Source organism: Mustelus asterias, chromosome 14, assembly GCF_964213995.1.
Source record: "Mustelus asterias chromosome 14, sMusAst1.hap1.1, whole genome shotgun sequence".
NCBI classification, from domain to species: domain Eukaryota; kingdom Metazoa; phylum Chordata; class Chondrichthyes; order Carcharhiniformes; family Triakidae; genus Mustelus; species Mustelus asterias.
Genome location: NC_135814.1, coordinates 1181253 through 1208404, shown reverse-complemented (window position 1 = coordinate 1208404; position 27152 = coordinate 1181253). Strand labels below are relative to the sequence as shown.

The 27152-nt window shown below is 48.1% G+C and overlaps 1 protein-coding gene across 2 annotated transcripts in view; it reads left to right on the top strand.

Annotated features, from left to right (window-relative positions):
• ankzf1 (ankyrin repeat and zinc finger peptidyl tRNA hydrolase 1) overlaps nucleotides 1–27152 on the top strand; it is a 62146-nt gene that overhangs the window by 725 nt on the left and 34269 nt on the right. For both annotated transcript variants that reach the window (XR_013499478.1, XM_078227764.1), the window contains exons 2-8: nucleotides 1738–1832; nucleotides 4788–4884; nucleotides 6485–6705; nucleotides 12566–12687; nucleotides 16031–16184; nucleotides 23966–24188; nucleotides 24572–24670. Coding sequence is in view for 1 of the 2 variants with exons in the window: in XM_078227764.1 (XP_078083890.1) it covers nucleotides 1738–1832; nucleotides 4788–4884; nucleotides 6485–6705; nucleotides 12566–12687; nucleotides 16031–16184; nucleotides 23966–24188; nucleotides 24572–24670 (1011 nt within the window). In the remaining variant the exon portion in view is untranslated. The remainder of the gene's footprint in view (nucleotides 1–1737; nucleotides 1833–4787; nucleotides 4885–6484; nucleotides 6706–12565; nucleotides 12688–16030; nucleotides 16185–23965; nucleotides 24189–24571; nucleotides 24671–27152) is intronic.

Here is a 27152-nt window from a genome sequence, read left to right as displayed (position 1 = left end):
CTCCCCACAATCCCCCCCCTCCCCACAATCCCCCCCCTCCCCACAATCCCCCCCCTCCCCACAATCCCCCCCCTCCCCACAATCCCCCCCCTCCCCACAATCCCCCCCCTCCCCACAATCCCCCCCCTCCCCACAATCCCCCCCCTCCCCACAATCCCCACAATCCCTCCTCCCCCGCCCTCCACCCTTCCCTTCCCTTCTCTCAAGATAAACCCGCACCAAGCTATGGCTGAGTGAATACAGTCACACTCCCTGCAGTCGGGAAGCCTGCACCCACTGACACAGCATCTCACCCCCAGCAATGGTTAGCACTGCAGCCTCACAGCGTCAGGGACCCAGTTTCGATTCCTGGCTTGGATCACTGTCTGTGCGGAGTTTGCACGTTCTCCCCGTTTCTGCGTGGGTTTCCTTTGGGTGCTCCAGTTTCCTCCCACAGTCCCAAGGACATCCTGGTTAGATGTAGGAAGAAGGGGCTTGCAGCTCTGAAAGCTTGTGTGGCTTTTGCTACCAAATAAACCTGTTGGACTTTAACCTGGTGTTGTTAAACTTCTTACTGTGTTTACCCCAGTCCAACGCCGGCATCTCCACATCATAGATGTATTGGCCATGCTAAATCCTCCCTCACTGTACCCGAACAGGCACCAAAGTGTGGCAACTAGGGGATTTCCACAGTAACTTCATTGCTGAGTCAATGGAAGCCTACTTCTGACACTAATAAATAAACTTTAACTGAACTAACTTTATCCTGCGCATCCCTCTGACACTAGGATAATTTACGATAGCCAGTCAACCTTGCCCGTACACCTTTGGGAGGAAACCGGTGCACCCAGAGGAAACCCATGCAGACACGAGGAGAACATGCAAACTCCACATAGAATCCCTACAGTGCAGAAGGAACTCTTTGAAAGGACACCCAGATTCCCCTGAACACACACATGTTCCATTCTTTCATCATTTAAAACACTTGCTGCCTCTTGGATTTATTCTGCACAACTGATATCTTTGTATTTTGTTGCATTGTAAGATCTGCCATCCTCGTGCCCTTTCCCAGTTTGTGTCTCCCTCTGTATCCTCTTTGTGACCTTCTCATCACTGACACAGGAACCAAGAAAATAGAAGCCGGAGGAGACCATTTGAGCCTGCTCCACATTCATTCTAATCATGGCTGATCATCAAATTCAATACCCTGATCCTGCCTCCCTTTCCCCCCCACCCATCCCTTCATCCTTTAGCCCCACTTAATTTCCCATCTCACTTTGTTCCATCAGTAAACAATACATTTCACTGTGTTGACATGGATTGTATAATTTGGCAGGTTTTAGTTAGAGCCGAGAAGATGAGATTTTATAAAGGTATTTAAAATCACTAAAGGATTTAGTTGGCCTAAGTAAAGAGAAACTTTTTTGGTGTCTGGGGAGTTGAGAACTGGAGGGAACAAATTTAAGGTGATTTGCAAAAGTGCCAGAGACAACATGAATAACTTATTTACGTTGAGTGGCTGGAATTGGGAATGTGCTAACTGACAGAGTGATGGACACAGAGTCAATCATTTTCTTCAATAGTAAATGGATAAATACTTGTAGGAGAAAGAAATACAGTGGTTGGGGGAATGGGACTTTGTACATTGCAGTGTAAAGTGCCAGTGCAGAGTTGAAGGGCTGAATAGCTGTGGATTGCTGCATATTCTATGAAATATGTAAATTTTGTATTAAACTAATTGATTCATTTGCGATGTAGAGGATGATGTCACTGGAGGACAGGCTGTGCTCGAGATTTCTGACAAGATGTGGTGCTCCACATGTCAGTGCAACTTCGACAACCGAGAAGACCAGGTAAAGATCAAATGACGATGGCTTGTTACCCCAAGCAATGGGCTGTGTGTTCTCCACAGTTACCCCAGGTGATGAGCTACCAAATAGTGGGATTCTTTTAATTTGATTAACACACAGACTCTGGGCTGTTCCCTATTGTGCAGAAAGAGGCCTTTCAGTCCATCATGTCTGCACTAACTCCGACCAAGCATCCCACCCAGTCCCGCCCATCCCCGTTACTCTGAACCATGGTGAATCCACACATCTTGGGGCACTAAGGGGCAATTTACCAAGGCCAATCCACCTAACTTTCACATCTTTGGAGTGTGGGAGGAAACTGGAGCACCCGAGGGAAACCCACACAGACACAGGGAGAACGTGCAGATTCCACACAGGCAGTCACCCGAGGCCGGAATTGAACCCAGGTCCCTGGCGCTGTGAGGCAGCAGTGCTAACCACTGTGCCATGTATATGAAAAGGAAAAGATTAGCAAGGACAAATATTTTTCCACTATAGCAGAGACAGGAGAATTTATAATGGAGACTAGGGAAATTGCAGGGAAACTAAGCAACTCCTTTGTGTCCGTCTTCACAAAGGAAGTAACAGAAAACGTCCCAGAGATAGAAGGGAATCAAGGACCTTGACAAACAGAAATAAATAATTATTAATAAAGAGGTAATACTCAAAGTTAATTGGATTAAATGTTGATAAATCTCCTGGGTCATTTGAGCCAGTGTGTTGAAGGAGGTGGCTATAGAGATAGTAGATATTATTGATGGTGAGCTTTCAAAATCCTTAGGTTCTGGAAAGGTTCCTGCTGACTGGGAAATAGCAAATGTAACTGTTTAAGAAGGGAGGGAGAGAGAAAATGTAACTACAGACCTGTTAGTGTGAGGTCAGGAGTAGGCAAAATGTTGGATTCTTTTATAAAGGATGTGATAACTGGACAGCTGGAATATAACAGTGTGATTGGGCAGAGTTAATCTGGATGAATGTAAGGAAATCATGTTTGACAAACCCGCTGGGAGGTTTTTAAGAATGTTACTTGTACCGTTGAACCAGTGGATGGAGTGTATTTGGATATTCACAAGGCTTTCCGTAAGGTCCCACGCAGAAGGTTCACAAAAATAATTAGTGATCATTGGGATTGGGAGAATAAACTGCTTTGGATGGAGAATTGGTGAACAACGCAGGAAAAAAGTGTGGCAATGAATGATAGCAGGCTGTTACTAGTGGGGGTTTTTTATTCTTTAATGGGATGTGGGTGTTGCTGGCTGGGCCCTCATTGCCCCTTGAGGGAGCAGTTAAGAGTCAATCACATTGCTGTGGGTCTGGAGTCACATGTAGACCAGATCAGGTGATGACAGCAGGTTTTCGTCCCTAAAGGAATTTTCGGCTGTGGGTGACTAAAGGACTTGAGTGAACCAGAAGAGATTTTACGACAGTGGTTTCATCCAGATTTTTATTCAATTCAGATTTTACCACCTGTCATGGTGGGATTCGAACCCAGGCCCCCAGAGCATTATCCTGGGTCTCTGGATTATTAGCCCAGTGACAATACCACTATGCCACTGCCCCCTTGCACGGATCAGTGCTGAGGCCACAGATGTTCACTATCCATATAAATATTTTGGATGTGGGACTAAATGTAATATTTCCAAATTTGCTGATGACAGAAAACTAGGTGGGAATGTAAGTTGTGAAGAAGATGCAAGGATTTGGGCAGGCTAAGAGCAAGGGGAAGAACATGGCAGCTAAAAGATTACCTGAGTAAGTGTGAAATGATCCACTTTGGTAGAAAGAACAGAAAGGCAGAGTATTTCTTAAATGGTGGGAGATTGGGAAGTGCGGGTGTCCAGAGGGATCTGGGTATCCGTGTTCAGGAGTCACTAAAAGCTGGTATGCAGCTGCAGCAAACAATTAGGAAGGCGAACGGGACATTGGCTTTCATCATTTGTGTTCAGGAGTAAAGAGGGCTTGCTACATTTGTATAGTGCCTTGGTGAGACCACATCAAGATTATTGTGCACAATTCTCTCTATCAGGAGAGTAGGTGGTGCAGTGGTAATGTTATCTGACTAATAATCCAGATGCCCAGGTTAATGCTCTGGGGGGAAGGATTCAAATCCCAGCACGACAGTTGGTGAAATTTTAATTTAATTAATTAAAATCTAGAATATAAAGTTAGTCTCAGTAATGGTGGCTATCGATTGTTGTAAAAGCCCATCAGATTTGCTAAAGTCTTTAGGAAAGGAAATCTGCCATCCTTACCCAATCTGGCCTATATGTGATTGCCACATGCTGACTCTTACCTTGGTCGGCCATTTCGGGCGGGCAGTTATCAGTTCGAGGGCAACTGGACTGAACAACAAATTCTGGCCTTGCCAGTAACACTCACAGCCCATAAAACAATTTTTTTTAATGCCTTGGTTTCCTTGCCTAAGAAAGGATATAATTGCCATAGAAAGAGTGTAACAAAGGTTTACCAGACTAGTTCTGGGGTGGGTGGATTATCTTATGAGTAGAGGCTGGTTAGGCTGTGGTTGTTTTTCTTGGAGCAGAGAAGGCTGAGTGGGAATAGAGGTGTACAAAATTGACGGACATGCATAGAATCACTGAATCCGAACAGTGCAGAAGGAGGTCATTATGGTTCATCAAGTCTGCACTGACTCTTACCCAAGTTTACCCCATAACTCCACGTATTTACCTTGCTAATCTCCCTAAGGGGCAATTTAACATGCTCAATCAACCGAACCTGCACATCTTTGGACTATGGGAGGACACTAAAGCACCTGGAGGAAACCCACGCAGACATGGGGAGAACATGCAAACTCCACACACCGAAACCCGGAATCAAGCGTTCCAAATGAAGGAATACTTGAAAGTGGAGTTCAGAAAGGAGATTGGATACTCTCATATTAAATGTGCTGCATCAACACTTTGTTCATTTAACACAGCTCCCTCTCTCTCTGTCTAGACCGAGCACTACAAACTGGATTGGCACAGGTTTAACCTAAGACAAAGGCTCCTTGGAGCTCAACCAGTCAGCACAGAGAGCTTTGAGAAAATAGCAGGTACCACATTTTCAACTCAAACTAGATTTAGACAGAGTTTATTTTAGCACCCAGGAAATGGAGCAGAGAGCTTTACTCTGTATCTAACCCTGTGCTGTACCTGTCCTGGGACTGTTTGATGGGGGACAGTGGAGAGGGAGCTTTACTCTGTATCTAACCCTGTGCTGTACCTGTCTTGGGACTGTTTGATGGGGACAGTGTAGAGGGAGCTTTACTCTGTATCTAACCCGGTGCTGTACCTGTCCTAGGAGTGTTTGATGGAGACAATGTAGATGGAGCTTTACAAAGAACAATACAGCACAGGAACAGGCCCTTCGGCCCTCCAAGCCCGCGCCGCTCCCTGGTCCAAACTAGACCATTCTTTTGTATCCCTCCATTCCCACTCCGTTCATATGGCTGTCTAGATAAGTCTTAAACGTTCCCAGTGTGTCCGCCTCCACCACCTTGCCTGGCAGCGCATTCCAGGCCCCCAGCACCCTCTGTGTAAAATACGTCCTTCTGATATCTGTGTTAAACCTCCCCCCCCTTCACCTTGAACCTATGACCCCTCGTGAACGTCACCACCGACCTGGGGAAAAGCTTCCCACCGTTCACCCTATCTATGCCTTTCATAATTTTATACACCTCTATTAAGTCTCCCCTCATCCTCCGTCTTTCCAGGGAGAACAACCCCAGTTTACCCAATCTCTCCTCATAACTAAGCCCCTCCATACCAGGCAACATCCTGGTAAACCTCCTCTGTACTCTCTCCAAAGCCTCCACGTCCTTCTGGTGGTGTGGTGACCAGAACTGGACGCAGTATTCCAAACGCGGCCGAACCAGCGTTCTATACATCTGCAACATCAGACCCCAACTTTTATACTCTATGCCCCGTCCTATAAAGGCAAGCATGCCATATGCCTTCTGCACCACCTTCTCCACCTGTGACGTAACCTTCAAGGATCTGTGGACTTGCACACCCAGGTCCCTCTGCGTATCTACACCCTTTATGGTTCTGCCATTTATCGTATATATCCCTACATTATTTCTACCAAAATGCATCACTTCGCATTTATCAGGATTGAACTCCATCTGCCATTTCTTTGCCCAAATTTCCAGCCTATCTATATCCTTCTGTAGCTTCTGACAATGCTCCTCACTATCTGCAAGTCCTGCCAATTTTGTGTCGTCCGCAAACTTACTGATCACCCCAGTTACACCTTCTTCCAGATCATTTATATAAATCACAAACAGCAGAGGTCCCAATACAGAGCCCTGCTCTGGTAGTCGGAAAAAGACCCTTCCGCTACCACCTCGGTATTTACTCGGTATTTAACCCCGTGCTTTACCTGCCCTATGAGTGTTTGATGGGGACAGTGTTGAGGGAGCTTTACTCTATCTAACCCCGTGTTGAACCTGTCCTGGGAGTGTTTGATGGGGACAGTGTCGAGGGAGCTTTACTCTGTATCTAACCCCATGCTGTACCTGTCCTGGGAGTGTTTGGTGTATAGGGTTGTGGAATTGTTGCTCTGGTTTCCTTTTCTGATACTATACGTCCTCTGTCTCCTCCGAGTCGGTGTTAGCTTTGAGTTTCTATCTTGACTATTGCGTTCTCTTTCAGGTGAGATCTCTAGTATTTCCGGCTCTGAATCCGAACCCTCTGACTTTGACACTGAGCCTGAACAACTACTTTGCCACAATATCCCGAATGTTCCCTGTCCTGAGGATGAGGAAGCTCCTGAACAGGAGAAACAAAGCGGTCGGCGGACCCTCCGAGTCCTCTTCCAGAACACGGAGGGCGAGTATCTCTCTGTCTATCGCTGTGTCCTGCAGGGTAAACAGGTACGGAACCGGCCCTGCTGCTTCTCCGAATCATCACCTTCTCCACAGTACTTTACAGTTAAAGAAATATACTTGCAGCATTGTCACCGTTTTGTTAATGGGACATCCACTTTGTGCACAGTAAGATCCCACGCAGCAATACAATAATAACTAGGTACTCTGGTTTAGTGATATTGGTTAAGGGAGAAATATTGGCTCAGGACACCTGGGGTAAATCTGCACTCCGCGCACAGAAAGAGCTATCCAGGTAGTCCCATAACGCAGCCCTCACTCCTAAATTTTCCCCACGGCCCCGGTTTCCTTTTCAATTAGTAGTATAATTTTTATTGAAAGGTTTTATTAACTCTGCTTCCACCAGCCTTTCAGGCAGCACATTCCAGATCTCAACTCAGTGAAAAATTCCGCATCTCCCCCTCCATTTATTGTGTAAATTATCTTAAATCTTTCTCTCCCTGGTTGACGAGCTCCTGCAAGAGTATGAAAGGAGCTTGTAACTTGAGTTTGGGCTAGAGTCATAGAGGTTTACAGCATGGAAACAGGCCCTTCGGCCCACCTTGTCCATGCCGTCCTTTTTTTTTTAAACCTCAGCTCATCCCAATTGCCGCATTTGGCCCGTATCCCTCTATACCCATCTTACCCATGTAACTGTCTAAATGCTTTTTAAAAGACAAAATTGTACCCGCCTCTACTGTTACCTCTGGCAGCTTGTTCCAGACAACTCTGTGTGAGAAAATTTCCCCTCTGGACACTTTTGTATCTCTCCCCTTTCACCTTAAACCTATGCCCTCTAGTTTTAGACTCCCCGACCTTTGGGAAAAGATATTGACTGTCTAGCTGATCTGGGCCCCGGCTCAGAAAGGTTATGCAATGAGAAATGGCTAATGCATCTTAAAGTTTTACAGCTTATTTATTAGTGTCACAAGTAGGTAGGAAAAGGGATGGGGGGGTGCCAAAGCAGTAGGGAGACAGAAGAGAAGGTTGAGGACAGCACGGAAGTTAAAGAGTACATTAAATAGTAAAGGCAGCGTCAATAATCCTAGTACCAGACAGATCAGGCAAAAGCAAGACAGAGAGCAAGGGAAGTCCAGATTAAACTGCATTTATTTCAATGCAAGAGGCCTGACAGGCAAGACAGATGAACTCAGGGCATGGATGGGTGCGTGGGACTGGGATATTATAGCAATTACTGAAACATGGCTAAGGGAGGAGCAGGACTGGCAGCTCAATGTTCCAGGGTACAGATGCTGGAGGAAAGATAGACCAGGAGGTAAGAGAGGAGGGGGAGTTGCGTTTTTGATTCGGGAAAACATCACGGCCATACTGAGAGGGGATATACCCGAGGGTTATTACTCCTTTTGGCAACTTTATAATCCTCTTCCTTCAATCTAATACAATCTTTAACTTCTCTTGCTAGCTATGATTGAATCATCTTTGCCGCTGTGTTTTTGTTCCTCAAAAGAATGTAAATTTGTTAATCATAAGTCAATTCATTAAATGCTCGCCATTGCCTGCCACAGTTTCCCAATTTACCACGCCCAAATTGCTCGATTGCGTCGCAGTTTCTTTTGTTTAGATTAAGGAGCCTAGTTTCTGATTGAACGACGTTACTTTCAAACTTCATGTAAACTCTCACCATGTTCATAGAATCATAGAATTCCTGCAATGCAGGAGGAGGCCATTTGGCCAATTGAACTTGCACCAGCAATCCCTGTAACCTCATGTATTTACCCTGCAAACCTTCCCACCCTCACACAAAGGGTTAATTTAGCATGCAAACTCCACACAGACAGTGACCCGAGGCCGGAATTGAACCCGGGTCCCTGGCGCTGTGAGGCAGCAGTGCTAACCACTGTGCCACCGTACCACCCAGCATTGCTGGTGAACTCTGTTGCATGTGCAGTGTTCCTGTACAATGTCAAGAAGTTATTTACTCGTCTTGACAATGTTCCCCTTTGGTCCTTTGATGCCTTGATTGAGTGTTTAGTTCTACGAATCATTTAGCCAATCCATTAGTAGAGGGATGGTATGGAGCCGACTTGATGAGTTGTTGCTGGCAGCTCTGACGAAGGGTTATCCAGATTTGAAAGATTGGCTCTATTTTCACCAGAATCTGTCAGGCCTGCTGAAATTTTCCAGCAGTTTCTGTTTTTGTTTCAGATTCCGGCATCTGCAATATTTTGCCTTGATTGGGCCAGTGTAATTTGCGTGTACTCTCTGCCGTGGCTGTTCCAGCCATTCTCAAGGATGTAAGGGTTGTAGTGTGGGAGTGTTTTTAGTTTTGCAGAGGACTGGAATTGCCCCACTTTGTTTGATTTGTGCATCTAATCCTAGCCAGCAAAAATAACGATGTGCCAGTTCCTTCATTCTCACCACACCTGATGTCCCTTGTGTAGCTGTTCAAGGATTCTTCCACACAGGCACAGAGGAATAATCACTCGGATTCCCTGCAATAATACACCACTCTGGACTGTCAACTCAAGTCTTGTGATGTAAGGCTTGAGGCCTGTGTTTTACAATGTACTTCTGTCATTGTTCCTTTTAGAACCATTTCTATGACCTTCCCCATCACTGGGTCGGTTCTCCTGTATGTCTGAACTTAAGATGAAGTCACAGGTACACTATCTACTTGTGAGAAATATGGTGAAGTTTTCTCCAGGTTCTTGGTTGATTTGTAACGGCATTTGCGTTCGCATGTTGGTGCGATTGCCAATATTTAATCATGAGTGTGTGCTGATAATATCAAAGACCATCTCTAACCTCCAGGCTGCTAAAGAAGGAATACCTTTACACGGCCTGAAGATTGTCACAAAGGGTCGGTAATCTGTCAAAAATGTAAAATGAGGCTCATAAAGATAGTGATGAGATCTCCTTACTCCGAAGTTAATACTCAAAGCTGCTTTTTCGAGCTGAACATAATTAGTTTCTGCCGCTGATGAGAGTTTGTGAAGCAACGGCTATCGATCACTCTTCTCCCGAGGGTATCATGTGGGAGACAACTGCACCTACCCCATAGGGCAATGCTTCACAAGCAAGTTGTAGCTTCAGCCTGGGATTGAAGTAGACCAATAGCTCTGACTTCTTTAAGGTTTCTTTTACCTCTTCATAAGCTCTTTCACATTCTTTTATCCAGTTTCGTGCATTTTTGACACATAGCAAAGTGTGTATTGACTTCAATAGCATTCCTAAACTTGGAACAAATTTACAGGAATAGTTAATCCTAGAAATTATTGCCATTGAGTCACATCTTGAGGATCTGGTGCTTCTAAAGTTACTATCATCTTTTTCAGTTCCTTGGAAGGGTGTGTTTATGAATGGAGGGCTGTGACAAGTGGCGTTCCTCAGGGATCAGTACTGGAACCTTTGCTGTTTGTAATGTATATGAATGATTTGGAGGAAAATGTAACTGGTTTGATTAGTAAGTTTGCAGGCGACACAAAGGTTGGTGGATTTGCGGATAGCAATGAGGACCATCAGAGCATACAGCAGGATATAGATCAGTTGGAGACTTGGGCGGAGAGATAGCAGATGGAGTTTAATCCATACAAATGTGAGGTAATGCATTTTGAAAGGTCTAATACAGATAGGAAATATACAGTAAATGGAAGAACTCTTAAGAGTATTGATAGGCAGAGAGATCTGGATGTACAGGTACACAGGTCACTGAAAGTGGCAATGCAGGTGGAGAAGGTAGTCAAGAAGGCATACGGCATGCTTGCCTTCATCAGCCGGGTCATTGAGTTTAAAAATTGGCAAGTCATGTTGCAGCTTTATAGAACCTTAGTGAGGCCGCACTTGGAATATAGTGTTCAATTCTGGTTGCCACACTACCAGAAGGATGTGGAGGCTTTGGAGAGGGTACAGAAAAGATTTACCAGGATGTTGCCTGGTATGGAGGGCATTAGCTATGAGGAGAGGTTGGAGAAACGTGGTTTGTTCTCACTGGAACGATGGAGGTTGAGGGGCAACCTGATAGAAGTCTACAAGATTATGAGAGGCATGGACAGAGTGGATAGTCAGAAGCTTTTTCCCAGGGTCGAAGAGTCAATTACTAGGGGGCACAGATTTAAGGGGCAAGGTTTAAACGAGATGTACGAGGCAGATTTTTTACACAGAGTAGTGCGTGCCTGGGACTCGTTGCCGGAGGAGGTAGTGAAAGCGGGGTACAGTAGTGACTTTTAAGGGGCGTCTTGACAAATACAGGAATAGGATGGAAATGAAGGGATATGGTCCCTGGAAGGGTAGGGGGTTTTAGTTCAGTCAGGCAGCATTGTCGGTGCAGGCTTGGAGGGCCGAAGGGCCTGTTCCTGCGCTGTAATTTTCTTTGTTCTTATGGAAGCCATCTTTATCAATGAAATGACCCAACTAGTTCATGGATGTATTGAAAAAGTCGCACTTTTCCTTTTTGACCTGGATATTATCTTTTTGCAGACATCCCATTGTAGCTTCCAAGTTCTTCAAATGATCTTGTTCACTTGAACCTGTGATGAGGATCATCTGGATAATACTAGAGACTATTTAGCACACTCAGAATTTGATTCATGAATCTCTGGAGTAGTGCAGGTGCAGATGTTATCCCAAATGGCAGTCTCTGGGTATTGGAACAGACCTTTGTGTATCCCGATAGTGAGTAACGGTTGTGAACTTGCAGCCACATCCATTTGTACGTACGTTTGTGATGGATCCATTTTACTGAACTTCTGGCTTCTGGATAGCTCAGCAAATAAGTCTTCAATCAGCGGCAATGGATATTGATCAGTGCACAATACTGGGTTAATCATCGTCTTGAAAGCTCCACATACGCTTACTGAGCCATCAGGTTTTAATACAGGCACGATTGATGTAGCCCAATCACTTGTCGTAACTGGTTCAATGACTCCTGCTCAGACTAGTCTTTCTAGTTTTGACTTTTGGTCTGATGGCGTATGGTACTGTTCTGCCTTTGAGACATTTTGGCGTACTATTTGGCTTAATTTTGAGTTGGACATCAACTCCTGTCATTGAGCCCAGTGAGTTTTCAAACACACTTTTGTATTTTTCTAGACGTTGATGCCGGTCAGTCTTGCAATCGACAAATTGATTTACAGCTCCAGTTGAGTTTAATTTTTCCCAACCATTGTCCACTGAATAAAGGTGGAAACTTCCCTCGGACAACATGGAGAGGCAACGCCACTGTCTGTCCATTCGCTTCCACTTTTACCCAAATGTATCCTTTTAGTGATACAACCTCTTCTGTATATGTCTGTTGGATAACAGTTGATGGTTTCAATGGCAAGTACTGTAACTTCAGGTGATAGGTTGTGTCAGATATCAATGACACGGCAGCCCCTGTATCCACTTCCATCTTTATTAGTTTACCATCGAGTTTGGGAATACCCAATGGAATAAGGCAGATGAGGTAAATTTGCTAATTGTTAAAAGGATAGATGTTCAAAGACTAACTTAGTGTGATGCAGAACCTGAGAGAATTTATTCTCCATCTCCAATTGAGTGCTCGTTGTAGCACCCTCACCTCGGAATCGTAATGTTCAAATCGCAGTTCAGCCCAGTGTAGTACAGAGGGAGTGGTGGCATGGGGTGCTAACAGCCAATCCCTCTGTCTGTACTTCAAGGGCTTCAGTGTGGGGAGAGCTGGATTTTTATCTTCGCTCTTACTCTGGCTGGGTTTCCTAGCGATGTTTCTGGCACAGGGGCGGTCCGGTTGTGCCCGGGGCGGGAGCGGTCCGGTTGTGCCCGGGGTGGGGCTGGTCCGGTTGTGCGGTAATGTTGAGATGCACAGGCTGCAATTTGAGTAGCCAGTGGGGAGAGTTTCCGGGTCTTGTACAATATGCCGGTAATGATGACAGTCCCTTTGTTTCCACAGGATCTCGGGGAGGACGAGGACGAAGACAGTCTCCTGTCATCACTGCTCAGCCTCAATCCTCAAACTATCTGGGTCATCCTGATGACGGGAGGCGGGCATTTTGCTGGAGCTGTCTTTCAGGGGTAAGTACAAGACCAGGTGACAGTCGAAGTGCAAGGTAATGGGTGGAGGATGTTAAGATCCTCAACTTGAACCCTAAGTTACATTAAGAATGCAACAATTTTTCTTTTGGCATAATTATGAGGATAGGATATTTCTCTCCGAATGATTCCACTGACAAAGCCTGGATCTTTTGTAGTGAAACAAACTTTGATTTATTGTCACATGTATTAGTGTGCAGTAAAAAGTATTGTTTCTTGCGCGCTATACAGACAGCATACTGCGAATAGAGAAGGAAAGGAGAGATGCAGAATGTAGTGTTACAGTCATAGCTAGGGTGTAGAGAAAGATCAACTTAATGTGAGGTAGGTCCATTCAAAAGTCTGACAGCAGCAGGGAAGAAGTTGTTCTTGAGTCGGTTGGTACTTGTCTCAGACTGTTGTATCATTTTCTTGACAGAAAAAGGTGGAAGAGAGAATGTCTGGGTCCGTGGGGTCCTTGATTATGCTGGTTGCTTTTCCAAGGCAGCGGGAAGTGTAGTCAGTGTCAATGGATGGGAGGTTGGTTTGAGTGATGGATGGGGCTACATTCACAACTTTTGTAGTTCCTTGTGGTCTTGGGCAGAGCAGGAGCCATACCAAGCTGTGATACAACCAGAAAGAATGCTTTCTATGGTGCATCTATAAATGTTGGTGAGAGTTGTAGCGGACATGCCAAATTTCCTTAGTCTTCTGAGAAAGTTGAGGTGTTGTTGGGTTTTCTTAACTATAGTGTCGGCATGGGGGGGACCAGGACAGGTTGCTGGTGATCTGGACACCTAAAAACTTGAAGTTCTCGACCATTTCCACTTTGTCCCCGTTGATGTAGACAGGGGCATGTTCTCCTTTACGCTTCCTGAAGTCATGACAATCTCCTTTGTTTTGTTGACATTGAGGGAGAAATTATTGTCTTTGCGCCAGTTCACCAGATTCTCTCTCTCTTTCCTTTACTCCATCTCATTGTTTGAGATCTGACCCACTATCGTGGTGTCATCAGTAAACTATAACTCTAACAAATGAAGCAACTTAACCATTAAAGTTCAACAATACTTAAAAATGAAAGGAAGCAACATTACTTTCTAGCTTATGACTTTCAGTTCCAAATAAGCCCCATTCCTGAGCAGATCAAAACCACTTTTAAATAAATATAGTTAGCAAACCCAGGCATACTTGCTACAAAATGTCAGAGAGTACATTACTGAGAGATATATTGTAGAGAGCGAGAAACGTTCTCAAGAGCAGGCTGCATATGTTTCTGACTTTAGCAGACCTCCAACAGTCTAGTTTTTCCTCTGTTACAAACCTAGCTCCTCCCATCACTTTAGCACCTGACTTGATAACTCATGACCCTTTCAGTCAACCCAATCACAAACCCCAGGGGAAACCTTCATCTGTAAACAAAAATCCATTAGCAGTCTCCTAAGTAAACAGTATATGACTGAAATGAGTAATTATCCTGCTCTCCCAGCATCTGACCTACATTCCCACCAGACATATTGGCTGCCTGTAGAATAAAGCTGTATTTTTAAATATTCCCCTTAAACATAAAAAAATATATATATACATTTGCACTATCCCCACAAAGATCACCCTCAGATGTTTTTTTTGGTGGGGTGGTTGTGGAGCTGGCAGAGTAGGCGGATGATTCATTTCAGAATGCAACTCTATTTTTCTCGATGTTTATGCATGGCCAGGCACGCATGGTAAAGGGGCTGAATGGTGCACAGCCTGTGCTGAGACTTGTTACATGGATACGTAGCCTGGCTCCAACATTGACTGAGGATTAAAACCCACAATTGGTTTTAATGTGTGCTTGACAGCTCTGGTGCTAACTGATTACAAAGGCCGCAATAGCAGCTAATGCACTGCTCGATAGGCACAATCAGGATGCTGCCTGGATTAGAGGGTATCGGCTATTAGGCGAGACTGGGCAAACTTAGGGTTGTTATCTCTGGAGCGGCAAAGATTGAGGGGAGACCTGATAGAAGTCTATAAAATTGAGATACATAGATAAAGTTGACAGAATCTTTTTCCCAGAGTTGAAATGTCAAATAGTAGTGGGCATGCACTTGAGGTGGGAAGGGGAAAGTTGAAAGGAGATGTGAGGGGCAAGTTTTTTGCAGAATGGTAGGTGTCTGAAACGTGCTGGTGGTGCAGGCAGGTGCAAAAGGGGCTTTTAGATAAGCACATGAATATGCAAAGAATAGAGGGATATGGACAAATGGCAGGCAGAAGGGATTAGTTTAATTTAGCATCATGCCCAGCACAACATAATGGGCCGAAGGGCCTGTTCCTGTTCTAATGCTCTAGCATGACTGTTATTCCATCCACAGTGGCATGGTGGTTAGCACTGCTGCTTTTCAGTAGCAGGGACCTGGGTTCGATTCCTGGCTCGGGTCACTGTCTGTGCGGAGTCTGCACCTTCTCCCCGTGTCTGCGTGGGTTTCTTCTGGATGTTCCAGTTTCCTCCCACAAGCATTGGCCGTGCTAAATTCTCCCTCCGTTTACCTGAGCAGGCGCCAGAGTGTGGCGACTAGGGGATTTTCACAGTAACTTCACTGCAGTGTTAATGTAAGACGACTCGTGACACTAATAAATAAACTTAAACTGAAAGGACATCTTCTTACTCCGTGTGTGAGCAATGGCTCCTACAGGTCTTGAGGGCAAATTATTGACCTGACTTGGAAATTTACTCAGTGGTGGATGAAATAAAAATGCTGGAAATATTTAATAGTTGTGGCAACATTTGTGGAGAGAATAATTATCCGACGCTTTCTTGAATACCTCAGTTGAATCTGCCTCCTCAGCACAATCAGGCAGTGCGTTCTAGATCGTCGACACTCACTGGTGCTGAATTTTTATTGAATTAAAATCTCACCACCTGCCGTGGTTGGATGTGAGTCCGGGTCCCCTGGATCTCTGGATTACTAATCCAGTGACAAAAGCACTGCACAAGCGCCTGCCCGATATCCATGGCTAAAACCCACCCAACTCACAATACTTTGAGGTTTGTGTCATCTGCAAATGCTGAAACTATGGCCAGCACACTCAAACCAAGGTGACTGATTGAATCTGAGATCAGTAAAATTGGTTTATCAAAATGATTAAAGGTTGCAGATCAGCCATGATCTTATTGGTTGGTGCAATAGCACCATTGTACAGTGTACATTGTATCTAACCCTGTTACCCATGGGGACAGTGTAAAGGGTGTTTTACTCTGTATCTAACCCCGTGCTGTACCTGTCCTTGGAGTGTTTGATGGGGATATTGTTGGGGCTGTATGTTATGTTGTTTTTAATTGCTCGGTCTGATTGTTCCTCTCCCTCAGGAATGAAGCAGTTCTCCATAAAACGTTTCACCGATACACAGTGCGGGCAAAGCGTGGAGTAGCCCAGGGCGCCAGGGATGCTCAGAACCAAAGCCGAACGCCAAAGTCAGCTGGGGCTTCACTCCGGCGTTACAACGAAGCTGCTCTTGTTAAGGTCACTGATTTGTAAATCTCCCTCGCCTCGATTGCCTGTGTGAGCTCAGGATATTTGTGCCAGATCCACTCCCATTGGCAAAGACCACATGGCTCACCCATTGACTGTAATTGAGAGAAACATGCATTCCTCCAGCACTTTGCACCAGTCAGGATGTCCCAACCACTTTGCACTTAATGCTGTACACCTGAAGTGTGGTCTCCGTTGTAATTTGGAAAGACTGTGTCTAATTTATGCACAGCAAGAGCTCATAAACATCAGAACAACAGGTCACTAGTCATGCTAAAACCACTGTCTTATATACAGCTGAGGTGAGCTAGGACGACTCGCACACCACTTTAAAATTCCTCAATGTTCACACCTATTGAGGCCCGAATCAGGCTTCAGTTGATTGACAGATAACTTCCACTTAGCTAACTGGGTCAGTTGCTTATTCACCTTTAAAACAAACTACTGACTTTAAAGAGAAAAAAAGAGAAAAACTTACCAATACTTACCAATAGTTACCCACTCAGCTCCAAATTTCTGATACCCTCACTCCAGCCAACTGGTCATGCACAAGCTCACTAGTCTGTACTCTCCCTCAGTAATGTACTCTGTGACTGCGCGGCGCTCTCTCAGTAATGTACTCTGTGACTGCGCGGAGCTCTCTCAGTAATGTACTCTGTGACTGTGCGGAGCTCCCTCAGTAATGTACTCTGTGACTGCGCGGAGCTCTCTCAGTAATGTACTCTGTGACTGCGCGGAGCTCCCTCAGTAATGTACTCTGTGACTGCGCGGCGCTGTCTCAGTAATGTACTCTGTGACTGCGCGGAGCTCCCTCAGTAATGTACCCTGTGACTGCGCGGCGCTGTCTCAGTAATGTACCCTGTGACTGCGCGGAGCTCCCTCAGTGATGTACTCTGTGACTGCGCGGCACTGTCTCAGTAATGTACTCTGTGACTGCGCGGAGCTCTCTCAGTAATGTACTCTGTGACTGCGCGGAGCTCTCTCAGTAATGTACTCTGTGACTGCGCGGAGCTCTCTCAGTAATGTACTCTGTGACTGCGCGGCACTGTCTCAGTAATGTACTCTGTGACTGCGCGGCGCTCTCTCAGTAATGTACTCTGTGACTGCGCGGAGCTCCCTCAGTAATGTACTCTGTGACTGCGCGGAGCTCTCTCAGTAATGTACTCTGTGACTGCGCGGAGCTCCCTCAGTAATGTACTCTGTGACTGCGCGGCGCTGTCTCAGTAATGTACTCTGTGACTGCGCGGAGCTCCCTCAGTAATGTACTCTGTGACTGCGCGGAGCTCCCTCAGTAATGTACCCTGTGACTGCACGGAGCTCTCTCAGTAATGTACTCTGTGACTGCGCGGAGCTCCCTCAGTAATGTACTCTGTGACTGCGCGGAGCTCTCTCAGTGATGTACTCTGTGACTGCGCGGCGCTCCCTCAGTAATGTACTCTGTGACTGCGCGGAGCTCCCTCAGTAATGTACTCTGTGACTGCGCGGCGCTGTCTCAGTAATGTACTCTGTGACTGCGCGACGCTCTCTCAGTAATGTACTCTGTGACTGCGCGGAGCTCCCTCAGTAATGTACTCTGTGACTGCGCGGCGCTCTCTCAGTAATGTACTCTGTGACTGCGCGGAGCTCCCTCAGTAATGTACTCTGTGACTGCGCGGAGCTCTCTCAGTAATGTACTCTGTGACTGCGCGGAGCTCCCTCAGTAATGTACTCTGACTGCGCGGCGCTGTCTCAGTAATGTACTCTGTGACTGCGCGGAGCTCCCTCAGTAATGTACTCTGTGACTGCGCGGAGCTCCCTCAGTAATGTACCCTGTGACTGCACGGAGCTCTCTCAGTAATGTACTCTGTGACTGCGCGGAGCTCCCTCAGTAATGTACTCTGTGACTGCGCGGAGCTCTCTCAGTGATGTACTCTGTGACTGCGCGGCGCTCCCTCAGTAATGTACTCTGTGACTGCGCGGAGCTCCCTCAGTAATGTACTCTGTGACTGCGCGGCGCTTTCTCAGTAATGTACTCTGTGACTGTGCGGAGCTCCCTCAGTAATGTACTCTGTGACTGCGCGGAGCTCTCTCAGTGATGTACTCTGTGACTGCGCGGAGCTCTCTCAGTGATGTACTCTGTGACTGCGCGGAGCTCCCTCAGTAATGTACCCTGTGACTGCGCGGAGCTCTCTCAGTGATGTACTCTGTGACTGCGCGGCGCTCCCTCAGTGATGTACTCTGTGACTGCGCGGAGCTCCCTCAGTAATGTACTCTGTGACTGCGCGGAGCTCTCTCAGTAATGTACTCTGTGACTGCGCGGAGCTCGCTCAGTAATGTACTCTCTGACTGCGCGGAGCTCTCTCAGTAATGTACTCTGTGACTGCGCGGAGCTCTCTCAGTAATGTACTCTGTGACTGCGCGGAGCTCTCTCAGTGATGTACTCTGTGACTGCGCAGAGCTCTCTCAGTGATGTACTCTGTGACTGCGCGGAGCTCTCTCAGTAATGTACTCTGTGACTGCGCGGAGCTCTCTCAGTAATGTACTCTCTGACTGCGCGGAGCTCTCTCAGTAATGTACTCTGTGACTGCGCGGAGCTCTCTCAGTAATGTACTCTGTGACTGCGCGGAGCTCTCTCAGTAATGTACTCTCTGACTGCGCGGAGCTCTCTCAGTAATGTACTCTGTGACTGCGCGGAGCTCTCTCAGTAATGTACTCTGTGACTGCGCGGAGCTCTCTCAGTGATGTACTCTGTGACTGCGCAGAGCTCTCTCAGTGATGTACTCTGTGACTGCGCAGAGCTCCCTCAGTAATGTACTCTGTGACTGCGCGGAGCTCTCTCAGTGATGTACTCTGTGACTGCGCAGAGCTCTCTCAGTGATGTACTCTGTGACTGCGCAGAGCTCTCTCAGTGATGTACTCTGTGACTGCGCGGAGCTCTCTCAGTAATGTACTCTGTGACTGCGCGGAGCTCTCTCAGTAATGTACTCTGTGACTGCGCGGAGCTCTCTCAGTGATGTACTCTGTGACTGCGCGGCGCTCCCTCAGTAATGTACTCTGTGACTGCGCGGCACTGTCTCAGTAATGTACTCTGTGACTGCGCGGAGCTCTCTCAGTAATGTACTCTGTGACTGCGCGGAGCTCTCTCAGTAATGTACTCTGTGACTGCGCGGCACTGTCTCAGTAATGTACTCTGTGACTGCGCGGAGCTCCCTCAGTAATGTACTCTGTGACTGCGCGGAGCTCTCTCAGTAATGTACTCTGTGACTGCGCGGAGCTCTCTCAGTAATGTACTCTGTGACTGCGCGGCACTGTCTCAGTAATGTACTCTGTGACTGCGCGGAGCTCCCTCAGTAATGTACTCTGTGACTGCGCGGAGCTCTCTCAGTAATGTGCTCTGTGACTGCGCGGAGCTCTCTCAGTAATGTACTCTCTGACTGCGCGGCGCTGTCTCAGTAATGTACTCTGTGACTGCGCGGAGCTCTGTCAGTAATGTACTCTGTGACTGCGCGGAGCTCTCTCAGTAATGTACTCTGTGACTGCGCGGAGCTCTCTCAGTGATGTACTCTGTGACTGCGCGGAGCTCTCTCAGTAATGTACTCTGTGACTGCGCGGAGCTCTCTCAGTAATGTACTCTGTGACTGCGCGGAGCTCTCTCAGTAATGTACTCTGTGACTGCGCGGCGCTGTCTCAGTAATGTACTCTGTGACTGCGCGACGCTCTCTCAGTAATGTACTCTGTGACTGCGCGGAGCTCCCTCAGTAATGTACTCTGTGACTGCGCGGAGCTCTCTCAGTAATGTGCTCTGTGACTGCGCGGAGCTCTCTCAGTAATGTACTCTGTGACTGCGCGGAGCTCCCTCAGTAATGTACTCTGTGACTGCGCGGAGCTCCCTCAGTGATGTACTCTGTGACTGCGCGGAGCTCTCTCAGTAATGTACTCTCTGACTGCGCGGAGCTCCCTCAGTAATGTACTCTGTGACTGCGCGGAGCTCTCTCAGTAATGTACTCTGTGACTGCGCGGAGCTCTCTCAGTAATGTACTCTGTGACTGCGCGGAGCTCTCTCAGTAATGTACTCTGTGACTGCGCGGAGCTCCCTCAGTAATGTACTCTGTGACTGCGCGACGCTCCCTCAGTGATGTACTCTTGTGACTGCGCGGAGCTCTCTCAGTGATGTACTCTGTGACTGCGCGGAGCTCTCTCAGTAATGTACTCTGTGACTGCGCGGAGCTCCCTCAGTAATGTACTCTGTGACTGCGCGGAGCTCTCTCAGTAATGTACTCTGTGACTGTGCGGAGCTCCCTCAGTAATGTACTCTGTGACTGCGCGGAGCTCCCTCAGTAATGTACTCTGTGACTGCGCGGAGCTCCCTCAGTAATGTACTCTCTGACTGCGCGGAGCTCTCTCAGTAATGTACTCTGTGACTGCGCGGAGCTCCCTCAGTAATGTACTCTGTGACTGCGCGGAGCTCTCTCAGTAATGTACTCTGTGACTGCGCGGAGCTCTCTCAGTGATGTACTCTGTGACTGCGCGGAGCTCTCTCAGTGATGTACTCTGTGACTGCGCGGAGCTCTCTCAGTGATGTACTCTGTGACTGCGCGGCGCTGTCTCAGTAATGTACTCTGTGACTGCGCGGAGCTCCCTCAGTGATGTACTCTGTGACTGCGCGGCGCTCTCTCAGTAATGTACTCTGTGACTGCGCGGAGCTCCCTCAGTGATGTACTCTGTGACTGCGCGGAGCTCCCTCAGTGATGTACTCTGTGACTGCGAGGCGCTCTCTCAGTAATGTACTCTGTGACTGCGCGGAGCTCTCTCAGTAATGTACTCTGTGACTGCGCGGAGCTCTCTCAGTGATGTACTCTGTGACTGCGCGGAGCTCTCTCAGTAATGTACTCTGTGACTGCGCGGAGCTCTCTCAGTAATGTACTCTGTGACTGCGCGGAGCTCCCTCAGTGATGTACTCTGTGACTGCGCGGAGCTCCCTCAGTAATGTACTCTGTGACTGCGCGGCGCTGTCTCAGTAATGTACTCTGTGACTGCGCGGAGCTCTCTCAGTAATGTACTCTGTGACTGCGCGGAGCTCTCTCAGTAATGTACTCTGTGACTGCGCGGAGCTCTCTCAGTAATGTACTCTGTGACTGCGCGGAGCTCTCTCAGTAATGTACTCTGTGACTGCGCGGAGCTCCCTCAGTGATGTACTCTGTGACTGCGCGGAGCTCTCTCAGTAATGTACCCTGTGACTGCGCGGAGCTCTCTCAGTAATGTACTCTGTGACTGCGCGGAGCTCCCTCAGTAATGTACTCTGTGACTGCGCGGAGCTCTCTCAGTAATGTACTCTGTGACTGCGCGGAGCTCTCTCAGTAATGTACTCTGTGACTGCGCGGAGCTCCCTCAGTAATGTACTCTGTGACTGCGCGGAGCTCTCTCAGTGATGTACTCTCTGACTGCGCGGAGCTCCCTCAGTGATGTACTCTGTGACTGCGCGGAGCTCTCTCAGTGATGTACTCTGTGACTGCGCGGAGCTCTCTCAGTAATGTACTCTCTGACTGCGCGGAGCTCCCTCAGTAATGTACTCTGTGACTGCGCGGAGCTCCCTCAGTGATGTACTCTGTGACTGCGCGGAGCTCTCTCAGTAATGTACTCTGTGACTGCGCGGAGCTCTCTCAGTAATGTACTCTCTGACTGCGCGGAGCTCCCTCAGTAATGTACTCTGTGACTGCGCGGAGCTCTCTCAGTGATGTACTCTGTGACTGCGCGGAGCTCTCTCAGTAATGTACTCTGTGACTGCGAGGCGCTCTCTCAGTAATGTACTCTGTGACTGCGCGGAGCTCTCTCAGTAATGTACTCTGTGACTGCGCAGAGCTCTCTCAGTGATGTACTCTGTGACTGCGAGGCGCTCTCTCAGTAATGAACTCTGTGACTGCGCGGAGCTCCCTCAGTGATGTACTCTGTGACTGCGAGGCGCTCTCTCAGTAATGTACTCTGTGACTGCGCGGAGCTCTCTCAGTGATGTACTCTGTGACTGCGCGGAGCTCCCTCAGTGATGTACTCTGTGACTGCGAGGCGCTCTCTCAGTAATGTACTCTGTGACTGCGCGGAGCTCTCTCAGTGATGTACCCTGTGACTGCGCGGAGCTCTCTCAGTGATGTACCCTGTGACTGCGCGGAGCTCTCTCAGTAATGTACTCTGTGACTGCGCGGAGCTCCCTCAGTAATGTACTCTGTGACTGCGCGGAGCTCTCTCAGTAATGTACTCTGTGACTGCGCGGCGCTGTCTCAGTAATGTACTCTGTGACTGCGCGGAGCTCTCTCAGTAATGTACTCTGTGACTGCGCGGAGCTCTCTCAGTAATGTACTCTGTGACTGTGCGGAGCTCCCTCAGTAATGTACTCTGTGACTGCGCGGAGCTCTCTCAGTAATGTACTCTGTGACTGCGCGGAGCTCTCTCAGTAATGTACTCTGTAACTGCGCGGAGCTCTCTCAGTAATGTACTCTGTGACTGCGCGGAGCTCCCTCAGTAATGTACTCTGTGACTGCGCGGAGCTCTCTCAGTAATGTGCTCTGTGACTGCGCGGAGCTCCCTCAGTGATGTACTCTGTGACTGCGCGGAGCTCCCTCAGTAATGTACTCTGTGACTGCGCGGAGCTCTCTCAGTAATGTACTCTGTGACTGCGCGGAGCTCTCTCAGTAATGTACTCTGTGACTGCGCGGAGCTCTCTCAGTGATGTACTCTGTGACTGCGCGGAGCTCTCTCAGTAATGTACTCTCTGACTGCGCGGAGCTCTCTCAGTGATGTACTCTCTGACTGCGCGGAGCTCCCTCAGTAATGTACCCTGTGACTGCGCGGAGCTCTCTCAGTAATGTACTCTCTGACTGCGCGGAGCTCCCTCAGTAATGTACTCTGTGACTGCGCGGAGCTCTCTCAGTAATGTACTCTGTGACTGCGCGGAGCTCTCTCAGTAATGTACTCTGTGACTGCGCGGAGCTCTCTCAGTAATGTACTCTGTGACTGCGCGGAGCTCTCTCAGTAATGTACTCTGTGACTGCGCGGAGCTCTCTCAGTGATGTACTCTGTGACTGCGCGGAGCTCTCTCAGTAATGTATTCTGTGACTGCGCGGAGCTCCCTCAGTGATGTACTCTGTGACTGCGCGGAGCTCCCTCAGTGATGTACTCTCTGACTGCGCGGAGCTCTCTCAGTAATGTACTCTGTGACTGCGCGGAGCTCCCTCAGTAATGTACTCTGTGACTGCGCGGAGCTCTCTCAGTAATGTACTCTGTGACTGCGCGGAGCTCTCTCAGTAATGTACCCTGTGACTGCGCGGAGCTCTCTCAGTAATGTACTCTGTGACTGCGCGGAGCTCTCTCAGTAATGTACTCTGTGACTGCGCGGAGCTCCCTCAGTGATGTACTCTGTGACTGCGCGGAGCTCCCTCAGTGATGTACTCTGTGACTGCGCGGAGCTCCCTCAGTGATGTACTCTTGTGACTGCGCGGAGCTCCCTCAGTAATGTACTCTTGTGACTGCGAGGCGCGCGATAAGAATTTTCCACAATGAAGTGTGGTGATCTGGAAGGTGCTGTCAGAAAGGGCGGTGGAAGCAATTTTGACAGGAACTTTCAAAAGGGGATTGGATAAATAGTTGAAGTGGAAAGTATTTGTAGTGCTCTGCGGGAGGAGCAGCAGCAATGGAGTGAAGGGCTGAATGGCTTTCCTCCTGTATATTATGGTTGCATGCAGTAATTAAAACAGAACATTGATTTGTTTTCTCATTTGGCCTGTTCTTGTTCCTGGTTGTAGGATGTTGAGGAATTGTTGGCGAGTTGGTCAGAGTCTCTGCGGGTGGCCAGTGCCATCTTCGTCCGAGCTCCCAGCTACAACAAGAGTATCTTCTTCAGCGGCAAAGAGCCCATCCTTGACCGGAGCGACAACCGTCTGCGAAGCATTCCCTTCCTCACCCGCAGAGCCACTTTCAAAGAAGTGAAAAGGGTGCATGCAATTCTTTCCACCATGAAGATCTATGGTGAGTCCCACATAATTGCGCAGAATGCAAGCAACCTCAGCCCGCGGCCCCGTGAGCCCCGCCTGGCTGCGCGTGAGCCCCGCCTGGCTGCGCCTGAGCCCCGCCTGGCTGCGCGCGAGCCCCCGCCTGGCTGCGCGCGAGCCCCCGCCTGGCTGTGCGCGAGCCCCCGCCTGGCTGCGCGCGAGCCCCCGCCTGGCTGCGCGCGAGCCCCCGCCTGGCTGCGCGCGAGCCCCCGCCTGGCTGCGCGCGAGCCCCCGCCTGGCTGCGCGCGAGCCCCCGCCTGGCTGCCCGCGGTCCTGCGGGAATCTGTGATTCTCCTGGACAGTGGGGATCTGTGAATTGTGAATTTGTGAATTGTTGCAGTGAAATGTTGTTTGTTGCAGCAAAGGACACCGATATCGATACGATTCACAGGCCACGCGGGAGAGTTTGGCACGAGAAGCTGAAAGCAGCACGAGAGGCATCAGATTCTGAGACAGATGGTGAGAAGCACAATGTTCCTTTCATCGTCTCCATGTATTGAGAAGGTGGTGGTTAGCTGTCTTCTTAAAACGCTGCAGTCCCTGTGGTGTAGGTACACCCACAGTGCTGTTAGGGAGGAAGTTCAAAGAATTTGATGCAGTCTATAACACATGCATAGTGGCAGCTGTGTGTATCATCTGTAGAACATTAATGCAGCAACAGAGACATAGAAACAGAAAATAGGTGCAGGAGGAGGCCATTCGGCCCTTCGAGCCTGCACCACCATTCAATATGATCATGGCTGATCATGCACTTTCTCTCCAGACCTCTTGATCCCTTCAGCCACAAGGGCCACGTCCAGCTCCCTCTTCAACATATCTAATGAACTGGCCCCAACAGCTTTCTGTGGGAGAGAATTCCACAGGTTCACAACTCTCTGAGTGAAGAAGTTCTTCCTCATCTCAGTCCTGAATGGTTTACCCCTTATTCTTACACTGTGACCCCTAGCTCTGGACTTCCCCAACATCAGGAACATTCTTCCCGCATCCAGCCTGTCCAGTCCCATCAGGATTTTATATGTTTCTATGAGATTCCCTCTCATTCTTCTAAATTCCAGTGAGTACAAGCCCAGTTGATCCAGTCTCTCTTCATATGTCAGTCCTGCCATTCCGGGAATCAGTCTGGTGAACCCAGACTGAAGAGACGAAGGATGAGAGGTGACCTGATAGAGGTTTACAAGATGTTGAGAGGTCTGGATAGGGTAGACTCTCAGAGGCTATTTCCAAGGGCTGAAATGGTTGCTACGAGAGGACACAGGTTTAAGGTGCTGGGGGGTAGGTACAGAGGAGATGTCAGGGGTAAGTTTTTCACTCAGAGGGTGGTGGGTGAGTGGAATCGGCTGACGTCGGTGGTGGTGGAGGCAAACTCGTTGGGGTCTTTTAAGAGACTTCTGGATGAGTACATGGGATTTAATGGGATTGAGGGCTATAGATAGGCCTAGAGGTGGGGATGTGATCGGCGCAACTTGTGGGCCGAAGGGCCTGTTTGTGCTGTGGCTTTCTATGTTCTATGTTCTAACCTTCGCTGGACTCCCTCAACAGCAAGAATGTCCATCCTCAAACTAGGAGACCAAAACTGCACACAATACTCAAGGTGTGACCTCACCAAGGCCCTGTATAACTGCAGCAAGACATCCTTACTCCTATACTCAAATCCTCTTGCTATGAAGGCCATTAGCTTTCCTCACCATCTGCTGCACCTGCATGCCAACCTTCAGCGACTGTTCCACCATGACACCCAGGTCAGGTTGCACTTCCCCATTTACTAATCGGCCACCATGAAGCTCTTGCATGCTATTTTCTAGCAGTAAATGTGGAAGTGATATTATTTATAAATACTGTGGCTACAAGAGCAGGTCAGAAGCTAGGAATCTGGCGGTGAGTAACTCACCTCCCGACTCCCCAAACTTACGATCTCCACTTGCCTGCAGGAGTGCAGCTCCAACCCCCAAGAAACCCAACACCATCCAGGACAAAGCAAGCCGCTTGATTGGCACCCCATCCACAAACATTCACTCCCTCCACCAGCAGTGAACAATGACAACAGTGTGTACCATCTACAAGATGCACTGTAGGAATTCACCAAGATTCCTTAGGCAGCACCTTCCAAACCCACAACCACTTCCATCTCAAAGGACAAGGGCAAATGAACACCAGCACCAGGATTTGATTTGATTTCTGATTATTACATGTATTAATGTACAGTGAAAAGTATTGTTTCTTGTGCGCTATATGGGAGGTTCCCCTCCATTCACCAATCCTGACTTAGATTCATCGAGTTGTACAGTGCAGAATAGGCCCATCGAGTCTGCACCAGCAGTAACTAGCACTGAAGGCCTGCTAATCCCATTGGTTAACACACACTTGTAATGTGGAGATATAACTAGCAATCCCATAAAGAATTCCTCCAGCGTGAGCGCACAAAGAGACAAAGGACAAATAGTCTTCCTGCGAGGGTGGGCTTTATAAAACCAAAGGAGAGAATTTGCAGGAACTACTGGGAGTTCCCTCGTGTGAAATCTCACATGTCTGGAGGTTCTCCCCAACTGGTCTGAGCTTTGTCAGTCCCAATGCAGATCAGTTGCACTCAGATGGGGTCTCTGATCTGGGTTGATAGGCATACATTTTTTGGTAGGGTAGAGAGAGAGCCAGTTCGGGTGGCCTTGCTTTCTCAGCCTGTTCCCCAACAAGACTGCCAGCAAACCCTATGATTCTCAGCAATTACCCATTTCTGCCTTTTCAGTTCTTTCCCCATCGTTTAAAGTGATTGCAGTTCAAAACTAACAAGAAAATCTTGCTCAAGTGCCATAAGGTTCCTGGAATAGGCCTTGCTTGTTGACATTTCCAAAACAACCTTCTTAAAAACAGAATCCCAGGTTAGCATCCAGAATATACTGATTGTGCTGTGTCCTTCCGTTTTGTAAAAGAAAAACTCAGCATTAAA